This window comes from Lemur catta, chromosome 1 (genome assembly GCF_020740605.2).
Source record: "Lemur catta isolate mLemCat1 chromosome 1, mLemCat1.pri, whole genome shotgun sequence".
NCBI lineage: Eukaryota > Metazoa > Chordata > Mammalia > Primates > Lemuridae > Lemur > Lemur catta.
Genome location: NC_059128.1, coordinates 38,572,908 through 38,600,381, shown reverse-complemented (window position 1 = coordinate 38,600,381; position 27,474 = coordinate 38,572,908). Strand labels below are relative to the sequence as shown.

General features: G+C 39.6%; 1 protein-coding gene and 1 pseudogene across 2 annotated transcripts in view; one reads left to right on the top strand and one right to left on the bottom strand.

Moving 5' to 3' along the window:
* Positions 1–27,474, bottom strand: part of ARMH4 (armadillo like helical domain containing 4) — a 105,573-nt gene that overhangs the window by 62,173 nt on the left and 15,926 nt on the right. For both annotated transcript variants that reach the window (XM_045566529.1, XM_045566535.1), the window contains 2 exons: positions 27,018–27,224; positions 2,182–2,439 (listed from right to left, as the gene is read on the bottom strand). In XM_045566529.1, the coding sequence (XP_045422485.1) occupies positions 2,182–2,439; positions 27,018–27,224 (465 nt within the window). The remainder of the gene's footprint in view (positions 1–2,181; positions 2,440–27,017; positions 27,225–27,474) is intronic.
* Positions 4,431–6,741, top strand: LOC123642931 (annotated as a pseudogene).

Here is a 27,474-nt window from a genome sequence, read left to right as displayed (position 1 = left end):
AATGCATACTAACCTATAGTGACAAAAGTAGATGAGTGGTTACCTGGGGCTGGGGGCCAGGGCAGTAGTCACCGGGGCTGGGGTGATGGAAATGTTTTGCACTGTGATTGTGAAAGAGGTTTCATGGGTGTATGCAACTGTCAAAATTATCGAACTGGATGCTTTAAGTGGGTGTAGTTTATTGTATATAACATATACCTTAATAAAGTTGATTCCTTAAAAATCTGACTTCTATTCAGTGGTAAATTTGTGTTGAGGAGCATGATAAGACCACAGCCCAAATGACCATTCCAGCCTCTCCATATTTTTCTAAGATCCACAGTCCCTCCAACTACTTATAAGTATTTATAGATGGCAAGCCAACTTCATGAGTGGTGAAAGTTGGTCTCTTTGACCACAATCCAGGGGTGGACACCACATGACCTCCCTACTTCGATACAAAGACAACCCTCTCCCCCTTGCTCCTCTCTCCAGGAGTCCCTGAATATTCATGCTTTCCATACTAAAAAGACTAAACTGTCCATGATACTTCCATATCATAAAGCCACCATCTGGGAAGTCACTTTATGTGTAGATTTTTGTCTTTGTTTCTCACCGGCTCAATAAGAAGGTATCTTTGTATTTTGCCTTTTATTTCATTCACTTCAAACCTGTTCATGTAAAACAGGAGCATTTCAGACTAAATAATTATTAACTTGTTCACAGACCAGTGTTCATATTATTTTGTGTTTGTGTTACATTTTGATATTATAATATTGTGATACCTTTATAAGCTTTTATCAGTTTCATTTGACCTGTTTTTAAAGTAATCATTGCCCAATACATGCTGAATTTGGCCAGAAAATAATTCAGTAAATATTGTCTGTCCACTGGAAGCCCATTCCTTATTGTCTTCCCTCTGTGCTATATGCATGTTCCACAGGAAATCCCAGCTACACCACAACTACAACCTTTATGCCAACCTGTAGTGTGATAATCCCATAATTATATCCAGAGCAAAGTCCTGGACCAACTTCCAAATTTCAATGAAATACCCCCAAACTGGTATTTTTACCAGTTTACCTGACTCTTAAGCCTAAAGGTATAAATTAGTCCAGCTGTTAAAGACTAAGATAATTTTAAAGAGGGTATTTCTTTGGAGAAGAGGTCGCTTCAGTCAGGTCAAGAGAGTGAGGCTTCAAGGAGTCACTCCGAGGTTAACAGAGCCTCCCCCTGACAAGCGGAGAGGGGCAGACTGGGGGCTTCCCTGCTGACAGGGGAAGGAGAGCCAAGGTGGGGTCTCTGGCCTTAAGGTGGGCTGTGCACAAGAGGGAGTGAGCATGAGGTGTTCTGAACACTCTGGCTGCTGAAAAGAGATTGTGTTTGACAAGGTAATGCAGCCATAAGACTAAGGAGAAAAGTCATGGGACTGCCCAGCTGCTCACCTAGAAGCAGCAGAACCTTCCCCAGGGAATAAATTCTAAAAGGACAGAGTGGGACTAAATGCATTTGTTTTCTGACTGCAGTCCACTCATGCTGCTGTTTTAATATACTGATGACACACATCTCCTCCCCATATAGAAGTCCCCCTGAAGCCTATAACTGTCTTCTAGCTGGGAAGGAAAAACAGAATTCCTTCCAAAAATCAGGCAACCATGCTCTTAATGGGCGTAGGAAACTGTCTGAAGCCTGGCTATATAAGAGCATGAATATAAACTTATTGAAGAAATACTGGATAACTTTTTCCCAAATGAACCACCCATAAGTATAGAAAATCCATCTGGGGCTGGGCATGGTGGCTCACACCTATAAACGCAGCACTCTGGGAGGCCAAGGCAGGACGATCACTTGAGCTCGGGAGTTCAAGACCAGCCTGAGCAACACAGTGAGATCCCGTCTCTATAAAAACTTTAAAAATTAGCTGGGTGCAGTGATGCACACCTGTCATCCCAGCTATTTGGGAGGCTGAGGCAGGATTGCCTGAGCCCAGGAGTTGGAGGCTACAGTGAGCTACCATCACACCCCTGTACTCCAGCCCAGGCAACAGAGCAAGATCTGTCTACAAAAAAAAAAAAAGAAAGAAAGAAAGAAAAGAAAATCCATTCTGTTTCACAATAGTTGCCAATGAAAGCAGGCTGTCACCTTAGGAAAAAATAAAAGGAAGTTTGAGAGGAGGGAAAAGGAAACACACATGACTCTTACCCAGGCCTTGATTCTGCTGTTCCCACTCGATGGCATCTGGCACCTGGTAGGTGGCTCCCTCCAACAGGCCCATGTTTCCCTGCTCTAAGTCGGGTTCTTGGGACGTGACACCAGGGAGAGTGAACCCTGGCAGCTCAGTGTCGCCATCTAAGCCCTCATCCAGGGAGTCTGCATCTTTATCCTCCTCATCTTCTTCCTCATCTTCCTCTTCCTCGTCTTCATCTTCTTCATCCTCTTCATCCTCATCTTCGTCTCCCTCTAGGCAAAAAAGAAATCAAAGGGAAACATGAAGACATACAATGAGTACACAGGCAAACAAATGAATCTTTTGAAATGATCCAAATACTACAAAATAATCATGCTTGGCCTTTTAAAATAAATTGTTATAAACAAGTCAGACAAGGTGAGCTTTGCAGAATTATGTGCCCACTGTATATCCTGTATTTTAAACTTTCAAAACCACAGTTATATAAGATAAGTGTCATGTATTATATTTACTGGGAGTCAAAGTTCAGGTAATATGAGTTGGTATTAAAGTCATTTATATTTACTACAGGGTAGGAAACATCCCCTTCCTGTTTTCCGGACGTCATTAAAGGTTTATCAGAAAACACACTGAAATACTAACAGAATTTAAAAGGAGCTGTTCCAATCCCTTTATATCTCCTAACATAAAAAAAAGAATTCATTATTTTACCATTTTTTCCTCTTCTTCCATAGCAGTGAGTACAACTCATGATAATGTTAAGCAAGAAATGCATAAATTCACTCTTGGATTCTGTTCTCCCTATGGAGGAATAATCAAAAAAACTGGAAAGATTGCATCAACATTCTCAATCCAACTCTAAAGGAATTGGGAAATGGAGTATTATCAAGAACAGAAAAGCAACACATGAAAAAATTATCATTATCATCATAAGAGTTAACATTTACAACTTGTCATTTCCAGTGCTTCAGGTACAGTGAATTTAAGGAACATAGGAGCCCCAATTTCATTTTGCTTCTCCAATTTTAACTTCCTAGGAATATTTCAAGGCCCCATCATCATGGATGCACCCCTGAAGCCCCCAATGAAAGCCCACCAAGCTCATAGAAGGCCTTCCCTGTGGTGTCTCCCCTTGGTTTTCAAGCCAGCAGTGACTGCAACAGGGAACCCTCATCACAGTGGAGAAGAGAAGGGAGGAAGGACAACCACAGCCATGCAAGAATGTTTGAGACTCCTTTCTTGCTTCTGCACAACTTTCTCCCCATATACCCCTTTTCCTCTCTCATTTGGAGGTTTTTTAACTTTTAAAAAATTAGTACTTCTAATCTCTTTTTATTCATATACATACTTTAACTTCATAGGATTAATACTTGTCACTGTTCCAAAAATACAAAAAATATTTACTGAACCCCTCATGGGTGTTGCTCTAGGCACTGGGGACAGAGCAAGAATGTCTCTGCCTTCGTGGAGCCCACATGCCACTGAGGGAGATGTACAGCAGCCAAATAGATATACCAATAGGCAGACATTACACTCTGATTAACTGGCAAGAAGACAGAGAATCCCAGGTGCTGCTACATTAAACAGGGCGATTAAGGCAAGCGTTTCTGATTAGGTAAAGTTTGACCAGAGACCATACCAAAATAATGAATTCGCTTCTTGTTTAATTTAGGTCAATATCTACAGCAAGAACATTCCCAAAAGAAGGAAAAGCAAGGGCAAAGCCTTGAGGTAGGTGTGCACTTGCCGTGTTCAAAGAACAGCTAAGAAGACTGGGCTGGGGGGCAGGGAGGGACAGAGAGAGTATAGGGAATGAGGTAGAGGCCAGATCTGATTTTTAAAAATGACTCTGGCTCCAGGATGGAGAACAGGCTATATCAGAGCAAGAGACAAAACAGGAAGACTCATTAGAAGGCTATTTAAAAAATAGGGAATAGATGCTGGTGCTTTGGACTAGGGTGTAGTCTGGGAAGAGGAGAGAGGTGGCCATGTCTGGGGTGTAATGTGAAGACAGAGCCCTGCTGGTAACGATGATGTGAGATGTGGGAGGAAGATCCCACATTACTGAAAATGGAAACTAAATGATAAAGAGCGAAATCAAGAGTTTTCTTTGAGATACAGTAACTGTGTGATGGCCAAATGGAAATGTTGGAAGTCTAGGAAAGGTCAGAGCTGGAGATAAACATTTTGGAGTCATCAACTTATAAATAATATTTAAGGCCTTGAGACTAGCTGAGATCATCCAGTGCAGGAAGAAAGGCAAATGGTCCAGCCCACACCCGGGGCAACCTGCCATTCAGAGGGTGGCCAGCAGGGGGCGATCCAGCCAAGGACACAGCGGAGCGACCACTGGCGGGAGAACCGAGAAGAGTGTGGGGTCAGGGAAAGCAAACGAAAGAAGCACTTCCAAGGGTCTGAGAGACTTAGGGTGTCTCTCTGGCTTTGACACTGAGAGAGCATTGGTGACCTATACAAAATTTGTTTCCAAGGAATGACAGGGACAAAAGCCAGGTTGGAGTGGTTCAAAAGAAAATTAGAAAAGAAGATACAGCAAATATAGAAAATCTTACCAGAAATTTGGCTGAAAAGGAGAACAGGGACATTAAGGTACAGTTGGAGAGAGAGATGGGGTCAAGGGTAGGTTCTTAAAATAGGAGACACTAGAACTTGCTCATACGTTGACGGGTGAGACCTGGTGGGGAGGGATAACTGACCATGCTGGAGAGAAAAGCAGCTGCTGGAGCAATATCCAGGGAGACAGGGTGTGGCAGAGCAGCTGCACACGTGGACTCTGGAGCCGCAGGAATTTACTGCCGCGGTGTGATTTGGGACAGGGTGCTGGACTGTGCTGGGTCTCAGCCTCCTCATCTGTAAAACTGGTATCATTCCCCCCTCACAGGGCTGCTGTAAGGATTACGGCAGTTACTGTACCAGGCAGTTAGAACTAAGCCTGGCACACAGCAGACACTGCGCAAGGTTAGCTTCTTCGCAATTCCTGAGAGAGGGCGGGCTCCAGCGCCCAGGCTGGCTCGACACAGCCTCCCCTGCGACGGGAGGACAGGCAGGGGACACCGGCTCCCGCGCAGGCGAGTGGGCAGATTTGATGGTGGGAATATGCGAGAGCTATCTTCATATTTCTTTTATTTTCTCAGTCAAATAAAAAGCTGGAAAGGAAAAGAGAAATGTTGGTGGTTTGAGGCGAGAGGAGAAAGTGTGAAACAGACATCTTGGAGAGTGGGAGAGTGAATTTTCGGGGGAAATGTGGCAGGACAGCCAGTCGGCCCTACGGCCCGCTTGAGATGTGACATCATGTATTTAAAGTGAGACCTGTTAAGATGGTTGTGTGTTTCCCTCCAGCCATATTCGGGGGCTTGGGTGCATGGGCGGAGAGGTGAGTAGGCAGAGAGCTTTAACCAGCAGCCAGTTTTACTAGGAGAGCTCTCTTTGCAACGTGGGGGACGCAGACAGGGTAAGGCAGGGTGTGGACTGTGTGAGAAGGATAATTATAAAGACAGACCAGGGGCTCTAACTAAGGAGAAGTTAAGGGGGAGGTTGGCAAGAGGAAAAAAAGTGAATGGGGTAATTGGATTATGGAGAAAACTATCAGGGACCCTAGAAACTATTTGAGGATTTCCACTTCTTTGTTTTAAACTCTGGACAGGTTTTTTTCCCCTTCTCTTTGTGGGGGGCAGGGGGGGGGATATGGAGGGGGTGGCACCCCATCCCTCTCTCAGCGTGGCCCCCAAGGGCACCCATGGTCCACAGCTTCACAACGTAGCAGGGACCCCCAGCTGCCATTCACAAGTGCCCGTTTCTGTTCTAGAAAATGGAAAAAGAACAAGAGCCAGAAGGAAGGTACAGGAGTGAACCAGGAGTGAGGAGGAATCACCGAGTCAGAGTAGTAACCTGAGGCCTCCAGGCCAGGGCAGAAGGAAGGACAAGCAGACAGACATCTAGAGGAGAAGCCAAAGACGTTGACCAGGAAGATTCAGCCGTGGGACACTAACGCCCACCTCACCTGCTGCCTGTGCAGCTAGGACCTCATCAACACCACCACGGTGACAGAGTGCCCGGCCACGTTCTCTAGGGGGTTCCTGGTAAAGTATTTGGAAAAGAATGACACCTGCCCTTCGTGTAGGATTGTGCTCTCAGAGCCACCTGCTGCAGTACATTGATCATGGCAGAACCATGCAAGATATTGTTTACAAATTGGGACCAGCCCTCCAAGAATCAGAAATGAAAACACAGAGGGAATTCTATCACAAATTGGGCGTGGAAGTACCTAGAGACACCAAGGGGGAGACTTGTTCTGCAAAACAACACTTACATTCCCATCCAAATGGCAAAACCAAAGCAGATGACAGTTCAAAGAGACATCAGAAGAGAAGCAAGAAGAGGACAATGACTGATGATCAAAGGAGTGATGAGTAGGTGAGCATCTGTCTGGAATGCAATGGCAGCAAACTGTGGGGAATGAAATGGAAATGGACCAGCTGACGATCTTCCATCTAAAGAAGTTCATCACCAGAAAATGTAAACTTTCATCTTTCAACAAGGTAATAGTCGATCCCTAATTAGAAGCTATGGCAAGTCATTTCTTATTTGTATAAACGCTTCAAAAATTCTTCAGTTTTGGGGTTTTTTTATAAGTTTGTTTGGAGATGTTAATCAGAAAAAAAATCTCAATTTGTTTTGCCTACCCCACCAGGTAGCCAGACAGGAAACAGCAGTGAGGACCAGATGAGTGAACAGATAGATGGAGAGATAGAGAGAGAGAATAGGATACTTTCAAATTGTGATAAATAATGAGAATAAAATGAAACCTGGTGACCTGCTAGCGCAAGGTGGGGTTGGTGGCCGGCAAGTTGCAGGGAGCCCACCTGAGGCACTGACAGGTGTGCGAAGCTATAAACCAGCAGCAGGAGCCAGCTCTGCACACATACGAGAAGGCACTGGAGGGCCTTAAGCAGGCGTATGTCATTTGGGGCATAGTTTAATAGATCCCTCAAGCTGTGTGGAAAATGGGTCATGGGGTGCAGAAGTGGAAGCAGGCAAGCAGGCCGATGGCAGGTGTCCAGGAAACAACCATGGCAGTGCAGGGAAGGTAGGGAAGTGGACAGACTCGAGGTGTGTTTTGGAGAGAGCAGTGGGCAGAACAGTGGCCCCAAAACAATAAGCCCACATCTTGACCCCCAGACCCTGAGAATGAGACGTTATTTGGGAAAGGGATCTTTGCAGATGTAATTAAGAATCTATAGATGAAATAATCCTGGATTATCTCGGTGGACCCTAAATCCAATGACAAGAGTCCGTATAAGAGTGAGGCAGAGGAAGCCTTGAAACACAGAGGAGAGAAGAAAGCTGTGTGCAGATGGAGGCAGACACTGGAGTGATGCAGCCCCAAGCCAGGGAACCCCAGAAGCTGGAGGAGGCAGGAAGGATCCTCCCTGCTGTGGTCTGAATGCATCTTCCAAAATTCATACATTGGAAACTTGATCCTCAGTGCAGCAGTGTGGGGAGGTGAGCCCTTTATGGAGGTGTTTAAGTCATGAGGGCTTTGCTCTCATGAATGGATTAATGCCACTGTGCAAAGGGCTTGCAGGAGGGGGTCCACTATCTTCCGCGCTTCCGCCAGGGCAGAATGCAGCAAGAAGGCCCTCATCAGATGCTGGCACTTTGATCTTAGATTTCTCAGCCTCCAAAACTAAGAGGAAATAAATTTCTGGTCTTTATTAAAAAAAACAAAAACAAAACTATTTGAGAACTTCACAGACCTTCTTCCTATAGAATTGGCTAAAAAGAGCACTTCTTTATTTTTGAAGCATTATAAAATCACTTTTAGTTCCCCTTCCTCCCCATGAACCTAAGAGGCTTGTGTTGATAGAATAATTGTGACAATATGAAACTGATCCTCTAGGATCACTGCTTTCTGACCACTACCATCCACCAAGCACAACTTCTGCTTTGTCCTCAAAATCTTCAGTTAATCTCTCCCTTTTTTTTTTTTTTTTTTTTTTTTGAGACACAGTCTTGCTCTGTTGCCCTAGGTAGAGTGTAGTAGAGTGCAGTGACATCACCATAGTTTACTCCTGGGCTCAAGCAATCCTCCTGTCTTAGCTTCCCAAGTAGCTGGGACTACAGGAGAGTGACATCACGTCCGGCTAATATTTCTTTCTTTCTTTTTTTTTTTTTCTTTTTTTTTGCCCAGAGATGGAATTTCACTCTTATTCAGGCTGGTCTCAAACTCCGGACCTCAAGCAATCCTCCTGCCTCGGCCTCCCAGAGTGCTAGGATTACAGGTGTGAGCCACTGCACCTGGCCCAATCCCTTCTCTTTAAAGTATAGAGCTATAAAAAAAGAATGAAAGGGACCTCAAAAGTCATGTTACTCCATCCTTTTGTCCCAAAGAGAAGGCTACACCTAAGTAGCCTGAGCCAACAAGAAGTTTGCTACCTTTATAATGTGATTTTGAGAACACTGCTAGGGTTGACATGTGTCATAAACTCTCCGACATTCACTCACCATGGTACAGCCTTCCTTCTCCTCCTCCCCTCTGCCCTAAAATGCCCTACATGAGATATCTTCCTCTGAGTCAGACTATAAAACCTAGGAGTACTCATTCTGGAAACATCTTATTGAGTAGTACACAATTTATACTACCGGAAAGTAAGGAAGGACCCTGATTTACATGTGGGATGAAAAATGAAAGCCTTCTCTTTGTACTACCAACCTCAACCTTCAGCACAAAGCAACGTAGAAGATTTACTATTTGTCACTTTTAATATTTGAAAAATCATAGAGCAAGCCTGAAATGATAGCTTTAGAAAAAAGAAGTTTGGGTAACCGTGTGGAGAAGACAGGAGGAAGTCAGGCCTTATAGGAATGAGATTTCTCTTTTAATCTAGGCTTGTTCCCTCACTATCTTTTTCTGCCAGAACTGGTCTTTTCTAGGAACCTACAATCATTTTGTAGGCATTAAACATCTTTAGTCGTATGTCCCCTCTACTCTGCTGCAATTACCAGTGGACCAATGACTACTATTACAGATCAGTAACAAAAAAGATATCATCACCTTTTCTAGTATTAGCAAAATAATATATTTCATAGCAGCTTGACCTAGAAAGGTAGAAAAATATTGAATAAAGGAAGTAGTCTTGTCCTCTGTTACATCTCCAGTGACTAGCACAGTGCTTGAAAATCAACTGTGCTCAATATGTATTTGATGAACAAATGGATGGGTGAATAGACGCATAAACAATGAAACAGATGCAGTTTCTTTTTAACCCAGCTCTACAGAAACACAGAGTAACATTTAATAAATAATTACTAAGACATTCCTCTGAATAATCTTGCAACCGCAAAGGCAACATGTAAGACCAACAGGTGTAAAACAAATCAGAGTTCTGTGCATTGATCTTCTAGTCTTAAAATCTGGAGAGAAAGTCATCTGTATTTCAGCCAATCTTTCAACTACTAATAGTTACACCCAAGAGAAATAATGACATCATGAACACCTCTGGACACAAAGGGCAACAGCATGCCGTAACGTTCAGCAAATAAAACTGTGCCAAAACCAATAACAGTATCCTCGGTCCAAAAAATTAAGATTAAAGAACTTGTTCAAATAACACTACCAGGTTATATTTAAAAATTTTAAGGTAATGCTTTCTGAATTTTGCAATATTATTTCAATAAACCCCAAAGTTAATTTTCATTTCTCTGAACTCCAAATAAGCAAGTGGGTCAAGTTAAAACACACACACACACAAACACACACACACAATAATTCCACATAAAGATGGCACAGAGAAAAAAATGGACCTCTAAAATGAAACAATTGCTCTTGCTTTACCATATGTAACAGATACACCCCTGTATCAATATCCAGTGACAATGCTCAAGGACTTGAAGTTGTATTTGTCCTGAGAATCTCTCTTTAAAAAAACACATACAGCAACCCAGGAAGGGAAGGTTCAGAGAGTTCAGCCTGAGAAGGTCCTTCTAGTCACGTCACCCAGAATGGAAGGTTCATCTTCATAACCGACACCTCCTTTCCCCAGGTAGGCTTGGCACTGATCACATCAACAATAACAGTGACACTAGCAGCAGTCAAAGGGACAGGAATGATGGTTTCTGAGTAGCTATCTCTCTTGACAGGCAAAATCCTCCCAACAAACTGCACACTGTTCCCACTCCCAGGCACATGATATATGCTGCGGAAAACTCCCTTTTCACTCCTGTCGAACCAGCATCTCCTTCAAAGCTGTGTCCCACTGAATTCAGGATGTACAGTCAGGCATTGACTGAGGTTCCTTGCCATGGAGCTAACAGATTTTTCCACAGAATCCTTACCAAGATCAAGTCAGTTGGGATTAATCTGATACTCTTGCTAGCATGTCCACCGTCAAGAATTCTGACACCTAACAATAAGGATGAACCTGACCGAGGTGTCACCCAATAACCTAACTTAGGTATTCGGAGAGCACAGCTCAGCATGCAACAGGCACTAAGATGTGGTTCAGCTTCTGATTCTTATGCTTCAGGTGCACTGAAACAGTTGAAAATAAAACTGTAAAACATTCAACAGAAATGTCAGATAACAGTGCCACATGGCAAAGAGAGGCTTAGTAATATTAAGTAGTAGGTCTACCACTCAAATAGAGAGATGTCCTTTTGCAAGTGGCAGGGAGAAAAAAAATGTGTCTAGACAGTACTCTAAGCCCATTTCATCTGTCTGGTCGCTCTCTGACAGAATCTCTTAGCGGCTGCTATACCCCACAACAATACTTCATACTTACATGGGGCTTTTCTTCTGAGGAACACAAAATGCTTTGCGGGCATTATCCTCCAAACTTACATTGTTGGCTAAACAGGGAGCAAGTTTTACAAGCTTTGTTTCACTTGCATGCTACTTAGCTGGTGAAATAACTACCTTGGACGTTCAGCTATCATAGCAGAACCTAAAAATGAGTTTGTTCAAGCCCAAAATTTTTGCCTCTCTAGGTCAGGCCTGTTTTCTTTACTCATTGCAAATGTTTCTGCCTAAAGGTCCCAAAACCAAGAATTTTCATTTTGTCCAAGGCCAGCGTCATCAGCTAACTCCCAACAAATGCAATGGAAGATGTGGGAGAAATTTTGCCCTATGACCCTGGTCTGAGTAATTCGACTCTGCTACAAAGTCCATTTGCTGTTTAAAAGGCAGCTCCCTCCAAAGGTGCTCAGTGTCTCTAACCGCATTTTTATCGCAGCTTAGACATTTTTCGATCTCCAGAAGATAATTATCTAGCACTTCCAGGCTGTTACTAACGCATCAAAGGGGGAAAAAACTCTTGGTTGAGAATGTGTCATCGCAACAGTAAGAGTAGGAAGACCCAGAGCAGTAACACTCTTTCCCAACGTATCCTGTCTATCCTGGACTCACAAGAAGAATAGCATCTCACCTGTCTGTACCTTCTGACTTTTGGGAACAGCAATGGTTAATTTGAATCTCCATCTTTTGCCTATTTATTCATTAGTTTTACACATCAAATCTCTCTTTCAGTGGCCTTTTCTTCCCCTTACTAAATTTAAAATCAAATCTAAGGCAAACAAATTATCACATGTGAAAAGAAACAAGGTAGATTCCCCAGGCATAGCCAGAGCACCTATTAGTTTTTCTCCCATGATCCTCTGAAGGGAATGGCTCTGACACAGCCCGGTAACATCTTTCTCAGAGAAGAAACGTCTGTTGGCGTATGTTTTCCTGGGAACTCCTATGCCAATAATAATCAAAAGCCACTGTAGCAAAATGGTTCCCACACATAAAGAGTGACTGAAGCCCTAGGGATGGCCTTGCTTCTATTTCCAGATTTATTTTTTTAATTTGGGCATCAAATACGGGTGCAAAACTTAACAGCCAGAAAAGAAAAAAATTAAACTTGTCTTGAGAATGTGAAGGGATTCTCCAGCAGATGGCTCTCCAGGATCAGAAGGTGCTAAGGAATCTTCTGACATTACCACAAAAGCCAGCAACTTACAACGTTAAGTTGACTTGGAATTTATAGAATTTCATTACATTTCTAAAGTCTGAAATATTCCTTCCAAGTGCTTTTAAATTTTTATCATGTAATATTAGGTATATGTGAAAAAATATATATGAATGTGTGTATAAATATATACACATATACACCATATTTATGTCATTAAGCTTCATAATAAAATGAACTGCAGAGAACTCATCATTCAACTTAAGAACTAAAATGTTATTAATACTGCTGCATCTAACTGCCTATTACACTTTTATCTTAACCTCCTTTTCCTGAATGCCATACAAAATTACTGGAAGTCATATTTGGGGACTGTCTTGCCATTCAAAATTATAGTTTTAAGTTTCACCCATCTTTTACAAAACACTAGTTTATTAATTTTCACTGATGTATGGTATCCATTATACTTACATGTCACAATTTATCTATTTTTCCCTATGCCTAGGAACATTTGCAGTATTTACTTTTCGCTAATTGTGTGTGTGTGCTGTTAGGAATAGTGATGCTTGAACATTCTTTTTTTTTTTTAAACAGGATCTCACTATGTCACCTAGGTTGGAGTGTAGTGGCTTTTCACAAATATGATCATAGCACAGTAGAGCCTCAGGTTCCTAGGCTCAAGTGATCCTCCCACCTCAGCCTCCTGAGTAGCTGGGACTACAGGCGTGCACCATCATACCCAGCTAAATGACGTTTATTTGAGGAGAGAAAGATAGGATTATACGGCAAGAGCAAGATATAGGTTTACAGACATTGACACATATGCCACAGATGACAACTGGACCCATTGTCTCAGCAGGGCAAGCAAAAGGAAGGGCAAAGAGAGAGCTTGTTTCTCTTTTTTTTAGAGATGGGGTCTCACTGTGTTGCCCAGGCTAGTCTTAAGCTCCTGACCTCAAGTGATCCTCCTGCCTCGGCCTCTCAAAGTGCTGGGATTACAGGTATGAGTCACTGTGCCCGGCCTGAAGACTCTTATCTATGATGTCAAGTATACCTGCTCAAGGGTTTCTCTAGGGTGAATTTCTAAAAGTGGAACTGCTGGGTCAAAAGGAATACAAGTGTTCAACATCCTAGGTAATGTCTAGATAAATTTCCTTAGCTCCACATCTTCATCAACCTTTGGCATTGTCAAACATTAATTTGTTTTCAATCCAGTATATATAAAATAACGTCATTCCAGATGTAATTTGCACTCCTCTGATCACTAAGGAGGTTGTGTATCTTTTCATATACTTGTGTATCTCTGTGAGATGCCTACTCATGTCTTTTGTTCATCTTTCCTATTGGGTTGGCCATCATTTTCCTACTGATTTTTTTGGAGTTCTCCTGGACACCAATCTCTTACCAGTTATATGGATTACAAATATAATCTCTAGTTGCAGAGCTATATTTTCACTTTCTTTATAATAGCTTTTTATTAAATTTTTTTATTTTAATATAGCTGAATTTATCAATATTTTAAGGTTAGCAATTTTGTGTCATAGTTTAAAAATTTTTATTATGAGGTCAGAAAAATATTCCATAACTTTAGTCTAATTTTTAAGTTTTGGCTTTCACATCTGTTTTTAAACCATATGGAATTGATTTTTATGTAGCATGCAGCATCCAATACAATTTAGTTTTTTTCTATATGGACGAGCAATTGTCCCAGAACCATTATTTTTTTAAAAAAATTCTTTCCCCACCACCCTGCAGTGCCATTTCCATCACATATCAAGGATGGTCTACAGCAGTGTCTGTTTCCATGCCTCTATTCTGCTCCCCTTGTGACTGTCCCTGTCCCTGTCCCTGTCCCTGTTGTCTAAATACATAAAGATATAGTAAGAGCTTTATAAGTTTTAATATCTGTGAAGGTATTAACAGATACCCTCCCCCAATTTCTTCTTCTTCTTTAGGAATGCACTAGCTATTTATTTCTTGGGCCTTTGGCATTCCATATAAATTTTACCAAAGTTCAACAAGTTGTTCTAAATTAATGCAATGTAAAAATAAAATAATGAAATCTTATTTTTATTACTCCATTCTTTCTATTTTCTTTGAGTTTCTTCTGTTTTGTTTTTATAGCTTAAGTTCATTAATCTTCAGTCTTTCTTCTTTTCCAATAAAAGCTTTTTATTTTTATTTTTTAATTGACAGATAAAAACGCATGAGTTCATTGTGTACAACATGATGTTTTGAGGTATATATACATTGGGGAATGACTAAATCTAGCTAATTAATATATGCATTACCTCTTATAGTTATCATTTTATAATGAGAACCCTTAGCATCTGCTCCCTTAGCATTTATCGAGAAAACAATATATTGTTATTAACTATAGTCACCAGCTTATAATAGAAGATTTTTAAAGGCTAAAAATTTCCCTTTAGATATCTCTCTATTGTCATACCTCAAGTTTGATATAACATTTTCACTATAAGTCAGTTCTAAATATTTTTATTTCTATGATGATTTCTTCTTTGATCCACAACTTAATTAGAAGTTTTTTTAATTTTCAGAAGTATGAAACAATTTATCTTTTTTATTATTAATTTCTAATCTAATTGCACAGTCATCGGAGCATGTGGCCTGCATGATATCAATTCTTCAGAATTGGTCAAGATTTCAGGCCAGGCATGGTGGCTCACACCTGTAATCCTAGCACTCTGAGAGGCCAAGGCAGGAGGATCGCTTGTGCTCAGGAGTTCGAGACCAGCCTGAGCAAGAGCAAAGACCCTCGCTAGAAAAATAGGAAAATTATCCAGGTGTCATGTCATGACATGCACCTGTAGTCCCAGCTACTTAGGAGGCTGAGGCAGGAGGATCACTTGAGCCCAGGAGTTTGAGGTTGCAGTGAGCTATGATGACGCCACTGCACTCTACCTGGGGCAACAGAGTAAGACTCTGTCTCAAAAAAAAAGAACTGGTCAAGATTTTTTTTATGGACTAGTAAATGGCCACTTTTTGTAAATATTTCACATGTGATCAAAGATAACATGTATTCTCTAATAGTTGAGTACAATATTTTATATACAACCATTAATGCTTTTGTCTTAAATTTCATTTTGCTTGAAAATTTTAGCAAATCAAGTTCCATACATAAAAAGGATAATATATCATGACCAGTTGGGCTTATCCCAGGAATACAAAGCTGTTTTAGCATTCAAAAACCAATCAGTGTAATTAATATATTAACAGACTAAAAAAGAAAATCATATCATCATCTTAATAGGTACAGAAATATCTTAATAGGTACAAAAAGCATCTGATAAAATCCAACACCCATATATGTCCAAAATCAAACAAAAAGAAAAACTTTCAGCAAACTAAAAAAAGGACCACTTGATTAAATTAGTTAGCTTGGGCTACCATAACAAAATATGACAGAGTTGATGGCTTAAACCACAGAAATTTATTTTCTCACAGTTCTGGAGGCTAGAAGTCCAAGACCAAGATGCCAGCCAGGTGGGTTTCCGGTGAGGCCTCTCTTCCTGGCTTGTAGACAGAAGGCCACCTTCTCGCTATGTCCCTACATTACCTTTCCTCTCTCACAAAGAGAACTTTTTAGTGTCTCTTCTTCTTTTACTAAGGACACTAGTACTATTGGATTAGACCCATTCTTATGACTTCATTTAACCTTAATTACCGCCTTAAAGGGCCTATCTCCAAATAAAATCACACTGGTGGTTAGGTCTTCAACATGAATTTTGAGGGTACACAATTCGGTCTATATCACTGATAAAGGGTGTTGACAAGAAGCCTCTAGCTAATATCATAATTAGCCCACTTGTATTTATTGTCCTTATTAATATATTTGTTTATTCCTTTATCTGTTCCACTTTTTCTGTGCTTAATTTTTCTCCTTTCTTGGTTTTTTTTAAAAACTGCTTAAACTTTTTTCTTATTCTGTTTTCCCCCACTACTGGTTTATAAATTATACATTCTGCTGCATTTCTTTTTTCAGCTGTTACTCTTAAAATTGTACCATGAATATTTAACAAAACAAAGACTAAATCACTATCTTCCCACTCATTAAAAAGGGATTTAGAAAACTTTAATCTTTATAATACCTTCCTAATTAATTTATACCCTATTGCTGTCCACTATTTTAGTTCTGTCCTTTAATAACTCCATAAATTAAAAATTATATTTTATACAAAGTATTTATGATTTATGTACATGTTCATCAATTTATTTGCTCACTCTTTCTTCTTGCATCTCAGCCTTTCCTTCTAGAATTATTTTTCTTCTTCTATAAATGCAGCCTTCAGAAGTTCCTTTTCTAAAATCGGTTGTTAGTAATTTTGTCTTTGTTCTTAAAAAGTATGGGCACATAATTCTAGGTTATCAGTTAACTTCTCTTAGCACTATGAAGACGTTATTCTCCTGTCTTCTGGTTTCCATTTCCATTATTGCTGCTGTGAAGTCTGCTATATCTAAATATTGTTCCTTTGTAGGTAATCTGTCTTTTTCCCCTGGATTTGTTCCTTTAAATCTGGTTATTAAGATTTTTCTCTTTCTCATCATTATTCTTCAATTTCATTACAATGTACCTCAGAGAACATTTCCCTGTTTTTAACTTTTTTATTGATGTAGAACATGCAAATAAAAAAGTTGACAAACTGTAAGTGTATAGCTTAATAAATTATTACAAAGTGAACAGACCAACGTATTCGCCACTGAACTGAACAGAACTGAACTGTTTCTGTTTCTCCTTCCTGTCCACTTAATTTTAATTAACTTCATAGCCCTGTTTATGGGGCAACACAGCTCTGAGTATTATTTGCTATAGAATGAGACAGAATGAGCCTATTTTCATACAGCTGTATTTCTTGTGTAGTGAGAATAGTGTTATACTGCCTAGAAATGAATCACCCCTTTAAGAAGGATGGGAATTCCTCTGAAGGGTGGCATGTACATGGTGTTAATCATGACAGTCATCTGACTGTCAACTGCCTAGGGACTGAAGGTGTGTCCCTCAACCTGTAAAGAGGACAAACAGTATGTATGGGGGCAGGGGCATTCACTAGTGGGCCCTAGGAGAAATTAACATCTTGGTCTTGGCTCTTCTATATGGGGACAAGAATGGGGAGGAGAAAAATAAGAACTTACCCTCTGTAGAGAAAACAAGCCAAGAGCCCTGATGCCAGAAAGCCTAGCAAAATGCCTGAAAAATTGTTCCAGTGCTTTGGGAATAGAATATAAAACACCTTCTCAGACAGAGCACAGAATGGGTCAGGGCCCAGGAGACCTGGGAGCTTGTTAACTAAGGTAAGATCAGAAAGAAATTTGTACCTTGTAAGCCTAATTCATTTTATGGTTTTGTTTTATTTTGTTTTTGTTTTTTGTTTGTTTACTTGCTTTCTTAGTGTATTTGTGTCCTCTTAGGTTTGAGCCAAGTATTTTTAAAATTTCTACTAGTTTCAGTTGAAACAAGTGAGAGGGTTTTCACCTTGAAAAAATCCAGCGGGAGCAATGTGAGGCCCCTGCCTACCTGGAGAATCACCTTCTCATGCTAAAATAAAACCTTGGGGACTATTTATGCTGTTTTAATAGAAGAAGAAATGTCCATAAAATATTTTGTCTGGAGATATCAAATGATGTAAAAGGATACAGAATGGCTGGAGAAGAAAAGCCATCAGTAAATGGAGGCAGAATCAATGTCAATCTTTCAGGACAAATTTAATGATTCCAAGTGCAATAATTTTTTTAAATCTTGTAAGGCCATTTAAATTGATGCATTACATGTTTATTCTAATCTTTTCCTTCAGGGATACGTATGCAGTTAAGTGTTAGGAGGTAGTCTGATGCCAAAACAATGTCATGGTTATGAATGCAGGCTGATAAAATGTTGGCACTATCTTTACATTATTTTATACATTTTTTAGGTTTGTAATTGCTTGTCCTCCAATCCAATAAAACTCTCATATTTACACCAGTAAAAGAATACTTATATATGTCTGTCCTCATAGTGAAGCATCATGCCTTTAAAATTATGTTGATTTTCTCCAAACATTTAAAATTCCTTTCAAATCTCCACAGCCCATTATATAGTTCCAAGCTACGTTTGCTTCAATAACTGCACAAAAACTACCACCTATGGAAAGCCTTGCTTGGGCCAGTCCCCACAGGGATTCACAGCCCTGGAGTATGAGCCCAGATTAACCATTCAGAACAAATCCTTTTGCCTGGGATCTGAACATGCCCCTCAAGAGAGACATGGTTCTTCTTTGAGCTTCAGAGAAGTTAAAAGAGAGAGAAAAAGAGGGAGGGAGAGAGAGAGGGAGAATAGTTTTTATAAACCAGATATTTATTAGCCTGAGGCTGGGTACTGGGTACTGGGTTTCAAGGTCTTCTACCTTGAAAAGTGGTTGCTTCTGTTATTAAAGCTATTCTTAAGGAATAATTCATACAACCAATAAGCTAATGCTTGATTATACATCTATAAAATAATTTATTGCTAGTATGATGTATCTGGTATCTATTCACTAACTTTTAGAATTTTTTCCATATTTTTGTATTTGTCACCACTCATCATTCTATAACTGTCAATAAAATGATAAATATACAGTCAGGCATCATTTAACAATGGAAAGACGTTCTGAGAAATGTGTGGTTAGGCGATTTTGTCATTGTGTGAACATCACAGAGTGCACTTACACAAACCTAGATGGTACAGCCTCCTACACACCTAGGCTCTATAGCATAGTCTATTGCTCCTAGGCTACAAACCTATACAGCACGTTACTATACTGAATACAGCAGGCAACTGTAACACAGTGGTAAGTATTTGTATATCTAAACATAGAAAAGGTACAGCAAAAGGATGGTATTATAATCTTACGGTACCACTGTTGTACATGCAGTCCATTGTTGACCAAAATATCATTATGCACCATGTTACTATACATATATATACAAATCTCCACACACATACACACATACATATACACACGACATACAAGCATATACATCAATTCAGTGTTTGTCTAAGCTGGAGCTAAGATCTCTCTCCTGACACTGAGAGTCCTTTTTTTGTAATTTTTTTTGGTGATACTTTCCACCTTCTGCCTTGCACATCTTGCCTTTTCTGCTAAAACTTGTGCTCCTCTAAGAGCAAGATTCACCCCCAATTTTGCTTACTATTATCTGAGTCAACAAACAAATACTTGTTAAATGCACACATAAATGAATGAATAAATAAAATCACTGAATATGTACCAAGCAAAATCCTTTCATTACCATGAGCCATTATGTATAATTTTTTGAGTGTCAGAGGTGAGCTTACTGAGTAGTGCTGGGCTGGGCAACAAACGCACAAAAACCAGATGGGGCGAATCAACTCTACAACAATGTTTACTTAGCTATGATTATACCAAAAAATGAATTCCCCATGGTAAGAAGGCATACCAGAAAATTCGAGTAAATGCCAGTTATTCTCTTTCTTCAACAGCAGAATTTGTGAGCACAGCTTTATGGCAATACATCACAATATTAATTTTAAATATTTCTGAAATACCACTGTCTATGTAAGAATTACTCGCACACATGTGATAACCATTCTGAGTACTAATTGACTGTACTACCTTACAGAGCATATAGGTACTTAAGAAGAGAGCTCTGTTATAAATGGCAAAAAAAGTTCTATGATTCCAGGCCAAAACAATAAAATAACTTACCATACAAAGCAATCAACAACTGAAATTACCAGCAATTCTGTTTCATAATCTGTCACTTAAACACTTGAAAATGATGCAAAGATGAAAATAGGGAAAAAAAAATCTCATCCTTCCCTAATATATTTGGCACTCCTGTTAACAGAGTTATAAAATTATTATTTTTTTAATTTAATCTGCATTGTTTCTTCCTGGATAGGCATCTGGGGGGGCCGGGGGAAGCTAGCATTTAATTCATCATTAAAATCAAATGAAGGGCATACTCCATCCAATACTCTTTCCACATCTTCCCCACTTGTATATCATTAAAGTGGCTCTGTCACTGAGGCAAAATTAAATCCGAATCCAAAGCATTTCCCAGAACAAAAGCCAAAATTTGTGCCCATTCTTAACACAGAGTGAACATTTGTAACCTCACACTACAGTATCACAAGTAGCAGGAGACAGTTCAGGTTTATTACACTGTACTTGATCTTTAACATTGTATATACCACATAGCAGCAACCAAACATAAATCACATAAACCTGGTTTTACAAATATGGCCTCCTGATGGGATTTTTGAATACTTTCTCACCTTTACATCATAGGTGTCTTCTGAGCTGAAAACTCAGCTGTGAGAACTGAGAAAATAACAGGAAAATATTCTGAAAATGAGTAATTATTGGGAAGGAAAAAATAATTGATTTTGTGAATTAAAGTGCAAGTGAAGAGCAAATACTTCTCCCGTAAAGATTACATGAGCTCTTAAATATCCTCAGTGGAGTTTTAAAGAAAAATATGTTGGAAACATCTCCCTAATGCCACTTAAAGAATATATTTCTCAATCTGTTTCTGATTCACCAATAAAAGGAGACAAAACATACGGACATCAGTACCAACTATGAAGCCACCACACTGTCACCTGAATGAAGGAATACTTTTCAAATGTGACTTTCTCCTGAAATTCCTATCAGTAGAGAGAATCCCTTAGAAGAGACAGAACCAAGAACTCCAGATAAGGAAGGAGAGATAACACTACTCTCTCTTCAAAAGAGGAAATTAAGACACACAGCATATATCAATAAATACTGGAAGTGCTCTCTGAGGACTGCCAAAAACATCTATGAGATTAAATACACATGCACATGCATGCACACATGGTGCACACGAGAAGGCAGGAAAATGATGCCAGTGAAATAAATTAAACAACGAGTGACAGAATAATGACAGATTTCTGCCCTATGCATGCTGCCTGTCTGGAAAAAGATGTCGAAAATGTAATCTTTTAAAACCTAAATATAAAGACAGCCAAAATGATCTTAGAAAAGCAAAAAAAATTTTTTCAGAAAATAAAAAACTGATGTTAAAGGATATATTTGACCTTATATTTTAAAAAATCAATAAAGGGCTAATATCCAGAATCTACAATGAACTCAAGTGAGTCAGCAAGAAAACATCAAAAACCCCATTAAAAAGTGGGCAAAAGATATGAACAGAAGCTTTTCAAAAGAAGATAGACTAATGGCCAAGAAGCATATGAAAAATGTTCAACATATCTCTAATCATCAGGGAAATGCAAATCAAAACCACAATGAGATATCACCTAACTCTAGTGAGAATGGCTTTTATCAAAAAGTCCCAAAACAACAGAGGCTGGTGTGGATATGGAGAGATAAGAACACTTATATACCGTTGGTGGGACTGCAAACTAGTACAACGTCTACGGTAAGTAGTATGGATATACCTCAAAGAACTAAAACTAGACCTACCATTTGATCTAGCAATCCCACTACTGGGTATTTACTCAAGGAAAAAAAGACATTTTATAAAAAAGACACTTGCACTTTAATGTTTATAGCAGCACAATTCACAATTGCAAAGATGTGGAAACAACCCAAGTGCCCATCAATATATGAATGGATCAATAAAATGTGGTATATGTATACCACGGAGTATTACTCAGCCATAAAAAAAAAATGGTGAACAAATACCTTTTGTAACAACCTGGATGGAACCAGAGACCATCCTTTTAAGTGAAGTATCACAAGAATAGAAGAACAAAAACCAAATGTACTCACTACTAAATTGAAACTTATAGATCAACACTCATGTGCTGATTCAATGGAAATTCAATGGAAATCAAGCAGGGGGATGGAGGAAGAGGGGGTGGGTGAAATCATACATAACGGGTACAATGCACACTATATGGATGATGGACACACTTATAACTTTGACTCAAACTGTACAAATGTAATTCATGTAACCAAAATGTTTGTACCCCCATAATATTCTCAAATTTTAAAAAAAAAGTTAAACATGGCTTCCCCGTCAGATACCAAGAATTAAAAATCTCTTTGTGTGTTAAAAGTGATAATTCTCCAGCAAGACAATTACTATGAGTTTGTTCCATAAACCCTGCAATAAATGGGCCTTTTGAAACAGATGAGGAAATGGGGATTGTTTGGGACAATGACATGGGATTATATAGCCTCAACACTCAACACTTGTGCCCATACAAAGATCTAAATAGGACCAGTCAGGTCAAGAATTCAAGTTCTCCAGGTCAGGGACACTGGCATTTCTTTTTCTCTTGCAGAAGAGCAAGAAGCTAACCCAGAGTCATCCTAGGACCATCAGAGCAAATTCACCATTTTCCTGTCTCTGTCTGCTCAGCACCGTGGTGAGCAGTCAATGGTTTTCCATGTCCCACTACCTGGAAGGCCAAGATACTGACTTCTAAATATTAAGGGAGAAGGTGCCAGGGTTGGGAGAGAGGATTGCCAAAGACTTAATCACAAGGACTGAGAAATCTCTGTTCTTGTACTCCTATCTCCCACACTTTCTTAGAAACCTAGTACTTGAATATATAGATTTTTCTCAATATTGAATTGTTAAGGCAATAACCTTCCATTCTACAGTATTATTGTCACAACTTTACAGTACATCTTCCATGGGGGGATACAAAAGAATAAAATAAGGTTTTGTTTGTTTGTTTGTTTTTGTTTGTTTGTTTGTTTGTTTTGAGACAGGGTCTCACTTTGTTGCCCAGGCTAGAGTGAGTGCCGTGGTGTCAGCCTAGCTCACAGCAACCTCAAACTCCTGGGCTCAAGCAATCCTTCTGCCTCAGCCTCCCGAGTAGCTGGGACTACAGGCATGTGCCACCATGCTCGGCTATTTTTTTTTTATATATATATTTTTAGTTGGCCAGATAATTTCTTTCTATTTTTAGTAGAGATGAGGTCTCGCGCTTGCTCAGGCTGGTCTCGAACTCATGACCTTGAGCAATCCACCCGCCTCGGCCTCCCAGAGTGCTAGGATTACAGGCGTGAGCCACCGCGCCTGGCCAATAAGCTTTATTTATTCAGAGTAAATAGATATCCTCAGTTGGATTTCTAATATACAGAAAGTGGAACTTCTTTAAGTAAGTAAGAAATATTAGTATTAAAATATTTTAAACACACCTAACTCAAATAAAAAATACTAAGTATGTTTTCAAGAGTAATTAGAAATTTTGAGTTGGTCTTTGGAGCAGATGAAGACATCAATATTCAAAAAGAGAAAAAAATCAATCTATATAGAGATCATGTTCAAAAATTAGTTTATGCAGTTATAAATAGATAAATATGTATATAAAATCTGCCATTATCCTATTTTGAATAAAAAATTAGACTATTCTTGTCATATTTGTATTTCAAAGATGCTGAATACAGCCCTAGCAGAGCTATGCCTGAGATGAGTATAATGCATTTTTTATCATTCTGAAAACATCTATTCCCTAAAAAAAAATCATACATAAAAGTAAAATGTATCAGGCAATGTGAAAAAATAAACCATTATCCCTTCAAAATCAAACTGCATTTTTGCTGACAAAAGACTTACTGAAATACGCACATGGTGGCATGCACTTACAGAAGGAGGCTTTCTTCAGTGACTAAGAAATGTAAAACACACCAAAACTTCTTCCCCTCTACCAATTCACATCACTCAGGTAGGTGTTCCAGAGACAGAGCATATGTGCCTTCAGAGCCAGCTGGCAAACTCATCAGAAGCAGATCCTCTGTTGTGTGTTGAACTGTGTCCCCAAAAAATGATATGTTTAAGTCCTAACCAGCAGTACCTGTGAGTGTGACCTTATATGGAAATAGGATATTGGAATATGTAATCAGGTTAAGATAGGTCATTAGGATGGGCTCTAATCCAATGACTAGTATCCTTATAAAATAAGGAAGCCAAGTACAGTGGCTCACGCCTATAATCCCAGAAGTTTGGGACGCCAAGGTGGGAGGATCACTTGAGGCCAAGAGTTTGAGATCAGCCTGGGCAACACAGCAAGACCCCATCTCTACGAAAAATTACCCAGGCATGGTGGTGTGTGCCTGTATCCCCAGCTACTTGGGAAGCTAAGGCAGGAGAATTACATGAGCCTGGGAGTTCAAGGCTGCAGTGAACTATGACTGTGCCACTGCACTCCAGCCTAGGCAACAAAGTGAACAAGACCTTGTCTCTAAAAAAAAATTGTTTTAATTAACAAAATAAGTAATACGAGGAAATTTTGGGCACAGAGATACAAAGGGCCATGTGAAAAAATTGGAGTTATGCTGCCACAAGCCAAGGAACATCTGGGACTATCAGAAGCTGGAACAGGCAAGGGAGGATCCTACTCCAGAGGCTTTGGAGGGAGCATGGCCCTACCTACACCTCGATTTCAGACTTCTCAGCTCCAGACTGCATGGGAATAAATTTCTGCTGTTTTAGGCCAGTCAGTTTGTGGTACTGCATTACGGCAGCCCTAAAAAACTAATACTCCCTTTTAGTCATTATGTTGTAGAGATGTAAACGGGGGAAGAAGACAGGGTACAAGTAGATATAATTTTTAGACTGATTTGGGCTGTTAATTATCTCTTAAAGAATAAATAGGGCAGTGGATTCAGAAATTTCCACAAAGGTTCACTCTCTTGGGTGTCTGGTGTCTAACAAGGCATGTCCCTTTCCATATCCCATTGAGAAAAATACCTCATTTCCCTGGAGAAATGCCCCTGTCCTCTAGTGGGAAGGAAGATATTAAAATAATATAAACACGTCTCAGAGATTAGAATGTGAAAGGCAGATAACTTGATATAACTAATACACTGTTCTAGATAAGAATAAATTATCTCCCTCTCGGTATGATTCTATGGTAGAATTAAAATGTTTCACCAAGTCAAACCCTCAAGCTGCACATATATTCCCGGGCAAGGTGGAAAAATACACATTGAAAATGGAGGCCTCTAATACACCCAGGAGTCTAGTAGGTTTATCTGTTTAGGTAAGTGTAGTCAATTCAGCTTTCAGAGAATAGAGGCACCAGCATAAAACTAACTGTGACATTATTAATATATACTAATTAAATATAAGCTGTATTCCTTGATATTCAGCAGAAAATGTGTGCTAATTCAAAATCTTATCTTAAACCCAGCAATATAGCAAAAAGAATATCTTTTAACCAAGAATGTCTTTTGTAAATCTTGACAAGGATCATAATTTAGACCAAAAACTCACAAAATATATTATCAAAAAAGTAGCTAAAATCGAATTGTGTAGAAGAAAAGAACTAAAACTCCAGAACATCTTAGGCATGTCAGGAAAATTCTAACATATTTCAATACAACTGCCATCATCTACTAAATTTAGAAAATTATTGCAGTTTCACAAGTATGGATTATTCACAAATATAATTTTTTTTCTCTGATTTAATGAGCCCTGCTGGGTAGAGCTGTCATCTCCAACTCAGGTTAATTTGAGGAAACCTGCTTTTTCCAGATGGCATCAAAAAGAGCAGTTAATATGAGACACTAAACTCAAAGTCACCTGGTGTTTACCTTCATGCGGAGTGCAAGAGCTGTTAGCCTCTGAGCTCACTTGGATCTGTTTCGTAAACCACGATTCCACTGCAGAATTCTCCACTCTACTCCTAAACTGTCATGTTTCTCTGTCAGCAGACCACCAGCATTACCCTCAAAGTCTACGATAGAGTCTGCTGCAAATCTAGCTGAACCTTCTTCCCTGCTGTAGAGCTGTAGAAAACAACAGCACATCCTATGTCTTTAACAGCATCAAACACATGGCTAATTTAGTGTCCAAAGCTTACCTGTGTTGCAGATTAGTTTAAGAAACTCTGCACTACAAATCTCTGGACATTTTGTACCTCCAGCTAGGCACTATTTATCTGCTAAAATGCTGATCACTTGATTAATTATGGGTCATATTTCTAGTCTTATTTATTAATGTACAGCCATACCCCCAAGTTTCTTCCTCATGATCAAAGCCAATGTCTTGGAAAGTACAATTTGGCATGAATTTCTCACAGTCTTAGTAAATAAAGAGACTGCCTATCTCCACATAGTGAAACATTCTAACCCAGAGATGTTACTAAAGGAGAATAAACTAGCATTAACAACCAGAGCAATGTTACCAAAATACAAGCCACATAAAACTTCCGTAGAAGAAAATCTAGCGGAGAAACTCAACTTCTCCATTAAACCTAGTATTCTCAATCCAGCCTGAATACTGAAGTCCCCTAAGGCACTTTTAAAATGTTGATTCCAGATCCCGCCCCGCCCATGTTATCTTAATCTCAATCACTGGGAGAGGAACTCAGGCAATGGAGTTTTTTAAAAGCTCTCAAGGTAGTTCTAATGTTCAACTATAGTTGAGAACCACTAACATATCCTAGGGGCCAGCAGACTTGTTTTATAGAGGACCACATCATAGATAGTTTAGACTTCGTGGGCCATTTAGTCTCTGTCACAACTCTCAATTCTGCTGCTGTGGCATTAAAGTAGCCATAGACAACATGTAAATGAATGAGTGTGGCTCTGTTTCAACACAGCTTTATTTATGAACACTGAAATTTTAATTTTATGTAACTTTTACATGTCACAAAATATTCTTCTTTTGATTTTTCTCCACCATTTAAAAATGTAAAAACTCAAAAAAAGTAAAATTAAAAAAATGTTTTAATGTAAAAACTATTCTTAGCTTACAGGCCATGCAAAAACAGGTGGCAGGCCAGATCTGGCTGGGCCATAGTTTACTGACCGCTGATCTACACTGCAGATTGAACACACTTCCACTCAATCTTTTCTCAAAGACATTTGCTCAGTGACTCACTCCATAAGTCCTAGAAAAGATCCCCTTCACAGCACGGATACCTTCAGATTCGAGTTGGTCCAGGCCATACGAGGCAGCTGTATTAGCTCGGCTAATGGACGGAGCAACAGTTCTCTCAGAGGATGCCTCAGAAGCAGGAGGTGTGGGGGACAGGCTGGGTGTCTCCACCATTATTCCTGGGGGCGTCACTGGAGAACCCAGAAGTGGTGTGAACTCCTCCTCTGGCCCTGTGACTGTGTCCCTCAGGTCTGCCAAACACAAGAGACAGGACTTGACCCACAAGGTGATCATTACGGGACGCGTAAACATGTGCTTTCACAAGAAATGACTGATGAAACTAATATCTCACATACAGTAAGTCTGGCACTTAGGTCAGCTCCCCTTCCCCATATTGCATCAATCCACCTCCTCAAAGCAAACACTTTACCTTCCAGGAAAATATATTGTCACCAATCAGAACTTGGTTTTTAAATTTTAATCTCCCACTTATTCTACTGA